The 9,836-nt window shown below is 34.3% G+C and overlaps 2 protein-coding genes across 2 annotated transcripts in view; one reads left to right on the forward strand and one right to left on the reverse strand.

Annotated features, from left to right (window-relative positions):
* Window positions 1–2,544, reverse strand: part of LOC119840249 (visual pigment-like receptor peropsin) — a 5,002-nt gene extending 2,458 nt beyond the window's left edge. Inside the window, exons 1-7 of the mRNA XM_038366768.1 lie at window positions 2,413–2,544; window positions 1,591–1,829; window positions 1,266–1,428; window positions 1,035–1,162; window positions 737–959; window positions 568–652; window positions 123–269 (exon numbers count right to left, since the gene is read on the reverse strand). Coding sequence (XP_038222696.1) covers window positions 123–269; window positions 568–652; window positions 737–959; window positions 1,035–1,162; window positions 1,266–1,428; window positions 1,591–1,786 — 942 coding nt within the window. The 5' untranslated portion in view covers window positions 1,787–1,829; window positions 2,413–2,544. The remainder of the gene's footprint in view (window positions 1–122; window positions 270–567; window positions 653–736; window positions 960–1,034; window positions 1,163–1,265; window positions 1,429–1,590; window positions 1,830–2,412) is intronic.
* Window positions 2,545–3,431: 887 nt separating this feature from the next.
* The window catches only part of LOC119840236 (SET domain-containing protein SmydA-8-like), a 10,340-nt gene continuing 3,935 nt past the window's right edge, over window positions 3,432–9,836 (forward strand). The window contains exon 1 of the mRNA XM_038366753.1: window positions 3,432–5,047. Coding sequence (XP_038222681.1) covers window positions 3,874–5,047 — 1,174 coding nt within the window. The 5' untranslated portion in view covers window positions 3,432–3,873. The remainder of the gene's footprint in view (window positions 5,048–9,836) is intronic.

Here is a 9,836-nt window from a genome sequence, read left to right on the forward strand (position 1 = left end):
TTTCATTTCATGATTATTATTGAAAGTAATAAAGTTTAATTCGCAGTAGGTAATGACAGACCAGTTCTTTACAGTTTTTTTTTTAATTTACACATTTGATAAAAATTCCATACAACACTTACCTCAGAGGTAATAGGTGCAATCAAAGCGAGCACCGGGGGCACATGAGGACGATATCCATAGAGTAGCAGCGGGAACCACTGGCTACCCGCCACCAACGCAGCTGGGATCCATAATGCCAAAGTTATCACGCTTAACACGTGTATACACTACAAAAAATAACATTGTGAATTCCCGTGTCCCCATGTAGATTAGATTATAAAGCAGATGCATTATAACTGTTTAACTGATAAATTTTCACTATGTACAAGAACGTCATGAGCCTTCTATGTCCTGCCAGACCGAGACAGTTTTTCCCTTAGTCGAGATTCCAGACGATACTCGAAGCCTCTTCGGCTATACGCTTTTTAATCATTATAAAATGTTTGGTACATTGAGGTGGTTATAACAAAATAACATAAGAAGGTTAAAAAGGAATAATAGATTAATAAGATAATTTTAATTTACCTTTGTTAAATGCTTCTCCTCTCTAAGCATCTCATTTCTGTAATAAATATTCTCCAATCGACTTGCCTTTCCCATGTAATAAAATCTGTGAATTTTGTAGTATGTTTAGTAGGCTATTCTTAAACACAAGATTATACTTAAATAAGAATCAAGAGAAAACAAAACTGACATGCCAATAACTGGAACGACCCCACAAACTATCACATACGGAACCACATAGCCCAAATGTTTTGCACCAGCTTGAACAGAAGGCCATAATAAAGTACATATAGTACCAGTTGCATCACAAGAATACACTCCATATCCGAATAAGGGTGGAATAGCAAATACCACGGCATTTAGCCAACTGCCCGCGGTTAACGTCCAATAGTATCGATAATAGATAGATCTCTCTGAAACATAAGCATTAAAAAAAATGAAAGAACAGTTAATACTTTACTAATCAATTACACATTTACTACACCTACCTCGCCTAGTGTATCTGGCTAACCAATATCTCTCAAGAACAACGGTGAATAAAGTTGTCATTTGAAAAATTCCATAAAATTGATTCAAAAATGCAAAAAGCTGGCACGCATGTGTGCCGAATAGCCATCTGAAAAGAAAATAAAATTCGAATATTCTTTTTACGAAAAAAAACGGTGATATAAACAATTAATAAGCCATTGCTTGAATTATCTTATTTCAACGAAACTAACCTTTGGCCTATTGCAGATGATGCTGCAAATGGAAAACCAAGTAAATTTCTGCCCAGTGAAGCAGAACAGACGTTAAGTATCAGAACATGGCTTTTGGAAATAAGAAGATGACTGTGGATGAAAGTGGCAAACAGCCAACCATTTAGCAGCATCCCGAATACACCTGTTGGCACTCTTCTTATCAAATTCAAATTACATTCGACACACGTATTAATAAGCTTTATAAATGACTGGAATGTACCCTTTAAAATGGGATGTACTGATGAGATATAATTAATTATGGTGATTAAAACTGTTTTACAAATTGGGTCATATCAACACTTACCAAATATTATTAGACATCCTCCAAGTAAAGTTTTATAAGAACTATCGAAGTAATACCATGGGCACTCGTCTTCGTTATACTCAAACAATGTTTGCATATTATTCGAACTATTGTAATTATTTAAGTTTTGCAGTAATGTTAAAGAATAAATCCGAACACAATTATCACAGTATATTTTTGCCGTTTTTACGTCCATGTAGGCTGTGTGGTCACGGAGACTGGACAGGTTGTCGAACCAACTGGTTCATGAAAAACAAAAGACGCAGATCATGTTACTTACCAGAACTATATTTTAGTTACAACTTAGCAGACGTAAACATTTAGCTCCACCGTGGTTTTATAAGTGGACTCACCGAGTTGCAATACCGAATACAGCGATCCCACAATCTTTAGTAATATTGTCGTCTAACTTCATCGGGTGGTGTAAAATATCCTTTTATCCATACATAAACTTCCTTTCGTATTTAGGTTTTTAATACAAAGTATTAGAATGAATTCATATATTAACCCGACATTAAATACTATTCTGTTAATTCCTAATTCATAATATGTAATTATCAAAGTTCTTTACTTTATATAGCAAAATAAATAGTATACCTTAAGATATATACTAATTTCATAGTGTGTTGAAAATATAATGCTACAGATACTGAGAATAAAAACGCAAGCAAAAAGACTATATATATTTTTGTCGATTAAAAACCATGCTTATGTACGAGCATTTATACTGATTATTTGCTAAACTATTCTTGAAGCTACATAGTAATTTAGTAATGATTCATTTTTTAAGGTACAAGAAAAGATTTTTATTAAATCACGTACTCTTATTTCTAAGCATAACACATACGGATGTGTGCGTGCGGCCCTGTGTATGTCGGTGCCTGCCGAGATTGCCGTTGATCCGAGACCGTGACGTTAGTTGTATAAATGTGAGCATCGTTCTAGCCCTCCGAATAAAAAAAACAATGTATGTATTTTCTTGTTATTAGATACGAAATATTTAACCACGACAAGTAGGGTACTTAAATAAAATGGATTAAAACACCCCTAAGCTTATAACAAGCATATTATCATAACATGCATATTAAAGTGTCATTAGCAGATTAAAAATATAGCTATTGACGAATACTGTGAGTTTCAACACACTCATGTACTATTTATTTAATTAAGATACAAGAGTAAAGTCATTGATATATTAAGGTATTTTTATTCATTTACATTAATTACCCCCAAAAATTGACTCTTAATACGTATGATTGTTCTAATAGATTGAAAAAAGTTTTTTTATGTTTCGCTACCAGATATGACGCACAATTTTACCAACAAAAGCGGGCAAAAGCATGTATTTCTATCATATATTCTGGTACATAGACTACATCACCGTCAATTATGAGCAATATTAGTTAAGCGGTTTTCACGTGAAAGAGTAACAAACATATATCCATGCATCTATCCCTATATTCTTGCAAACTTCTGCTTTTATTATAGTAGTAGGCATGCAATATCGATTCTCTTATGTGAGGAAACTTTACCTTCAATAATTTGGCCTTGGCCATTGTGAAAATAACGTTTAATTATATTCAGTTAATAGTATTTATGTCTTTCATTTTCAAATAGTATTACATAAAAAATTATGAAATAAAGCAGCGATGGGATTATTAAGGAAGGGATTTTTTTTCAAATAAAGTAGAGAAGGAAATAAAAATTTTATCAGACAGCCAAACAATAAAACTATGTAGAGACTAAAATTATTAAACTCTAACAATTCATTTGTTCTCGCCAAAATATTTAAAATATTAATTGGACCGGGACGTTGTATGGGTGTTACGCTAAACGCGCTCATTGTATTTATTTTTATATTCACTGCTAGCTTTGAACAGTCATTTTCCTTATCTACCTGACAGTCACAGCCATTTATAAATAACATTAACGGACTTATATAATAGGTAAATTTTTGCCTAGTGACTTCACGGTTTTGTAACACACATACCTACAATAACTATAATAATAAATAAACGAACCCATCTTCCATATTCTTGACGTACCTAATCACCTGTTGAAAATTGACGAAGCGATGTTTGAGTTTAAACTAACCGCATACGTTACTCACACACCTCGTAAGTCTGGCACACATCGATCGTCTTAGTTAATTACAGAGAAGTTTGTATATGTTTTTGGCGATGTATATCCGATCAGCGCCTGTTCCGTGTTATCAAACCAACTAATGTTGATATTCACGGCGAGTGCGCAGTGCAGTGCCGGCACCGGACGAGTTGCGACAGGATGTTGTCGATGGAGCAATTGTCGCTAATAGTGGAGAAGCATCTCGATCAGATACAGATAAGCAATTTTATAAACCAATCCAATAAATGGACCATTCGGCAGTCCGATGTTAGCGGTCGCGGCCTTTTCGCTACCGAAGATATAAGGGAAGGTGAAGTGCTATTTGTGGATCATCCACTTGTTTACGGTCCACGATCCGGAACTACCATTCAAAGAGGTTGTACTATTTGCGGTAAAATCGATAGTGATACACTTTTTCGATGTACTAAATGTGGTTTGGTATTGTGTTCGCAACAGTGTTTAAGCAGTGATGTTCATTACGATGACTGTATACAAATTTCTGCTTGGAGTAATAAAATCCCAATTGAGGATACGGACGATACCATCTTGTCGAGATGTTTAGCAGCTATAAGAACTTTGTCGTTAAATGAAGATAAAAGGCAACTATTAAATGCACTACAATCACACGCTTTACCTCAACACGGAAGTGAAATAAGGGAGTTGGTTAAATATTTTGACATTTCTCCTGAAGATGAACAACTAATGTCACTTGCTGCTTGCATTCTTGACGCAAATGCATTTCAAATAGCGACTCCTTATGGCAGTAGCGAAATGAGTATGCGTGGCCTGTACCCTGTATCGTCGCTAATGAATCATAACTGTGTACCGAATACGAAATACAGTTTTAATCGAGAATGCTACATGGTTATCAAATCTGTAAAAGCCATCTCGGCTGGCACTGAACTTACTACTTGTTACTCTGGCTTGTTGTGGGGAACTCCGGCTAGACGATTGCATTTATATAAAACAAAACACTTCTGGTGTAAATGTGAGCGTTGTAGTGATCCAACCGAGAGAGGCACATTCTTAGCAGCTCTTAAATGTTTTGAATCAAGTTGCACTGGGTCTCTTCTTCCCGTGGACCCGCTTAAACCAACCTCAGCCTGGCGCTGTTTAAGTTGCGATTTGAGAGTTCCAAATAGTAATATTTGTGCAATACAAAGTGCTCTTGGAAGTTTACTTGGATCGTTAGACTTCGAAAACGTTGCAGACTTGGAAAAGTTTTTCTTGAACAGGCTATTTAAATATATACCAAAAACAAATCAAATTGCAGTAGATTTGCAATGTCGTATTATATGGGAATTTGGAGAAAAGGATGGATTTAGATGGCATGGTGAGTTCGGTTTTTTTTGCTTCCTAATTTTTTTTAACATTAACGAAAATTTCATGCGTGAATACTTTTATCTATACAGTATACGACGATAAGAACATATTTTTATAAGATAGATCACAACATTTGTGACATGTTTCGATGATATCGTAGGATAAAAGTACTGCTATTTTACCTTGGCCTTTATTTACCATCAATATATCAGCATACATTTAATGTGTGTGTTAAGATTTTCTTAACATCCTAATTTATAAATAAAAGCGTAACAAAGAAGTTACATTGTTAATATTTACAATCAATTTATTATTGTATAAAATAGACAAAATATTTAGTTCCAAATTTATCTTTTATGATTATTTAAATGAATATTTTCAACCACCAAGAACACATTACAAACGATACAGATTATGTAACTTAAATATTGGGTATTCAATTTATGAAGCAGTGTCAATTTACCCACTCGTTGCCACAGCGTGCATGAATCTCAGTAGACTCTACTGAGTAGATTGATAAGTTTCATGTGTGTTTCATATACACTATATACACGTATTATACACTAAAATGATTATCTACTAGCTGGTGCCCGCGACTTCGTCCACGCAACCTATGATCGTATTCATACTGGAAACTTTCAATAAAATTACACAGATATTCTTGATTTCTACAAGAAGTGTACCGGATCTCGTATTATAAGTTGACAGAAAATGCCCATCAGACTGTACATTTTTTGCTAAGACATCATTTCTATTTATGTTATAGTGTAGCTGGGTTCTTGCAGTTCCACATCGAGAGTTTCAAAACCTCGATTGTTATAAGTCAACAGTAAATGCCCATCAGAGTGAACAATGTTAGCTTATACTTCATTTCTATACATGTTATAGTGTAGCTGGAACTTCATATCAGGTTCCAGATCTTCAAATTGATACTCGCAGCAGAAAATTCTTCACAGGTGTAAGGATTTTTGTTAACGAACTATTTTTATGTCGCTTATAATTTAGGTGGTCTGTTGCGGTTCTTCGTTAGGTGTTCCAGTTTCCGTAATAAATTATAGGCTGTATGGTGCCCAGGACCGCCTCCTTGGTACAGTGGTTAACGCGTGAGCGTAGAACCGAGGGGTCCTGGGTTCAATTCCCGGTGGGGACGCACAAAAAAAAAAATGTCTCGGTCTGGCAGGACACAGAAGGCTGATCACCTACTTGTCCCTAAAGAAAATCGATCAGTGAAACGGATGTACATCATCTGCCCCATACCCCACTAGGGGACACGGGACTTCACTACTATGGTGCCCAGACTCAATACCTATTCTAAATACCTACTCAATTCTCAAAAAAAAAATTATTCAAATCCGTACTATGGTTCCGGATATTAGCGTGTACAAATAGTCACTTTTTTATTCATGCTCTAGTACACTCCATATTATATTTAAGTATATACTGCATCGCTGGACTAGAAATATAAACAATGTTATTTCATAGGAACATACAATAAGCTTTTAAATTTGATCCAATAATGAAATACAACGTATACAAATATTATTCAGAGGTTCCTATATTAATTACATTTTTGAGATTACAGGGAGCTATCTTTGGAACTACTAAACTCATACAGACAATTCTTTTACCATTAAAGAGCTACATCGTAAGCAAATGGCGAAGCCGGGTAATAGTTGAATAGGTATATAATGAAACTTTAATTTGGTATATACTAAAGACATCAGTATTAACGTGGATATAAAAAAAAACCAAAACGGATCTAGGTGAGCAACTAATAGATAGAAAATCAAAAAGAGGTATTAGACAATAAATCTTATTGATTGTTCTAGAAGTATATGTCACTTAGTGCATTTCACATTCTTCAAATAGGCGCTTTAAATAGGAAGTATGAGAATGTATAATAAATTATTTAATTGTTGTGTTGTTTCTACTACCTACTTTTTAGTCTATTGATACTTAATAATCAAATCATAATACAATTTACAAATAGATAAATACGGATCAACGTCCTTTTTTAAATTTTCTCCTTAGAAAAATAGTCCTTTCTTAGAAAAATATTTAAAATAAATTTACAAATTTATCGATACTCAACCAACTTTACTTTAAATAACGTTAAAGTTACCTAATCTTTAAAAATTATCTATGAAATAAATACAATACAGTCATTTTATCTGATTCAATGAACGTATTCCATTTTACGTACACAAGTAATTCCAGCAGCTATTTTGAAAACAATCTATTTACATCGACATCGTTACTCAGAATATCGTCAGTCAATTCCATTCAATCGGAGAAAACTTGACGCGCGTTCTTTTACTCTGTCGCCTTTGCGAAAATGATAAACGATAGCTTTGATACCGTTCAGCAATACCTGTGTGAAAACATCGCCAGTGTAGATACTAATGTTTTTCGTTTGGGTCTATCAAATCTAGGAGGTAGAGGACTGTTTGCAAATAAATTTATCAAGCGTGGTTCCATAATTTTTGATAACAAACCACTAGTCGTAGGTCCAAGAGGCGATCGTGCCGGTGAATTATTCTGCACTGTATGTTATAATATAAATGACTCTTGTAGTCCTTGTGAAAATTGTGCTTTAATAACATGCTCTGTGAAATGCAAAACATCGCCGGAGCATACCGAGGAATGCGCTTACGTCAGCGCTAAATGGCCGCCTAAGACTCCAATGGATTTTGAACGTTCAAGATTACTTGGTAAAGCCCTTATTTACATTCGATTTTTAATTTTATCTGATAAAGATAAACAAAATCTGCATATATTTCAAGCATGCACAAGAAATAATTTTTTTGAAGAAATTGAATTATTATGCGATCAATTTATCTTGCAAAACGATGATATAAGTTTTTTAAAATTTGCACATTCTATATTGAGGATTAATTCGTTTAGAATTCCAGCACAATCTGATACCAGCGCCGTCCCGTTAAGAGGCTTGTACCCGATTACAGCATTTTTAAACCATAGTTGTGTACCAAATACAAGAAATATTTTTAGAACAGATTACACTATGATTGTTTTAGCAACACAAGATATAGAAGTCGGAGAAGAATTATTAAGCTGTTATACGGGACTTTTATGGTGCACTCCTACCCGGAGATACCAATTGTTTAAAGCAAAACAATTTTGGTGCAAATGCCACCGGTGTACAGATGCTTCTGAAATGGGTACTCTTTTGTCGGGATTAAAATGCATCAACATAGAGTGTACTGGGACCGCGCTACCTGAAGACCCTCTTATGCTCAATACTGCTTGGCTTTGTAACAGTTGTAAATTTAGAATACCTACTGAAAGAGTACGCGATATTCATAGTATACTCGGTAGTCTCCTTGGTACTTTAGATTTGGATAAAAAAATAATAGAAATTGACGAGCGAATTTTAGACAGGTTATCCAATTTCATCCCTTCTTCTAACCATATATTAGTGGATATAAGAATAAGACAAGCTTTGAGCTATGGATATGTCCCTGGATCAGTAATGAATGGTATACACAATATGCTGTTGTCTAGCCAAAACTAATTCAGCGTAATTCGATGTCTAATTAAGCTGCTTTTGTTGTCGTAATTTTGAATGAAGCATCTCACATAAGGTTAATATTTTACTATACTTATATCTAACAAAATACAAATAGTTACGGTGAATAGTGTCTTTGGGATAAGTAATGATTATTTTAAAAGAAACACTAAACTGTTCAAACGTCATTCCAATGAACGAACGAATATGCTCCCAATTAAATATCGTCCAAACTAGACAAAATTTAAATGCAAAACGCAAATGCAAAAATGCAAACTAGACAAAATTTAAAAACAATTATTAAAATCGGTTAACTCAGCTGAAGCCAAAAAAATACATTCGAATTTTTTTGAAGTCGGTTGAAAAAATATATCATAACTCTTATTAGCTCCAATTGACCGCCTCCTTGGCACAGAGGTTAGCGCGTGAGCGTAGAACCGAGGGGTCTTGGGTTCAATTCCCGGTGGGGACGCACAAAAAAAAAGTCTCGGTCTGGCAGGACACACAAGGCCTGATCTGATCTCAATCAAGGGCTGATCACCTACTTGTCCGTAAAGAAAAGCGATCAGTGAAACAGATGTCCATCATCTGCCCCATACCCCACTAGGGGACACGGGACTTCACTTACTTACACTTATTAGCTCCAAAATCAAATAACACAATGTTCACCTGCAGTTGTTTTGAAATATTATATTTAATCTATTATGTATTTTTACATTTCCTCAATTAAATTAATATTAACAATCGATTTACTATCTTCTTCTTTTTCTTATTCTTATAGAACTTTAGAACCCACTAATGACGGATTCTACCAACAATTTACCGTATCTATTACGACAATTCTCTTTTCTTAATACTACCTAGGTATTTCAATATAACTACGTATGATTATACTACGTATGATTAACTCCAATATCGAATGCTATCGTATCGTATAAGATTTCTTGGAGAGCTTACGTACCTATAATGTGGTTTTGTCAAGGTTCTGTTTACATGCGGTTACTAATGATTTATTAATGTCATAAAAACCACTTTAGAAGGGTTCGTGAAGTTTTTTTCATAAATTGTCTCTTACTTTCTGTAATATGTATAAAATGATATTTTTATATTCCTTATACACATGTAACATTTATACTCTAGGGTGGGCTTCGCTAGCCATTCACTTATCTGTTGTTACAAAAATGTAGAGCTTAGAATATAACTCACCAATTAAGACAGTTTGATACATTCACCACTTTTATGAAGACAAAATAAGAAATTGCATATTTCTATA

The sequence above is a fragment of the Zerene cesonia genome, chromosome 1 (assembly GCF_012273895.1).
Source record: "Zerene cesonia ecotype Mississippi chromosome 1, Zerene_cesonia_1.1, whole genome shotgun sequence".
NCBI classification, from domain to species: Eukaryota; Metazoa; Arthropoda; class Insecta; order Lepidoptera; family Pieridae; genus Zerene; species Zerene cesonia.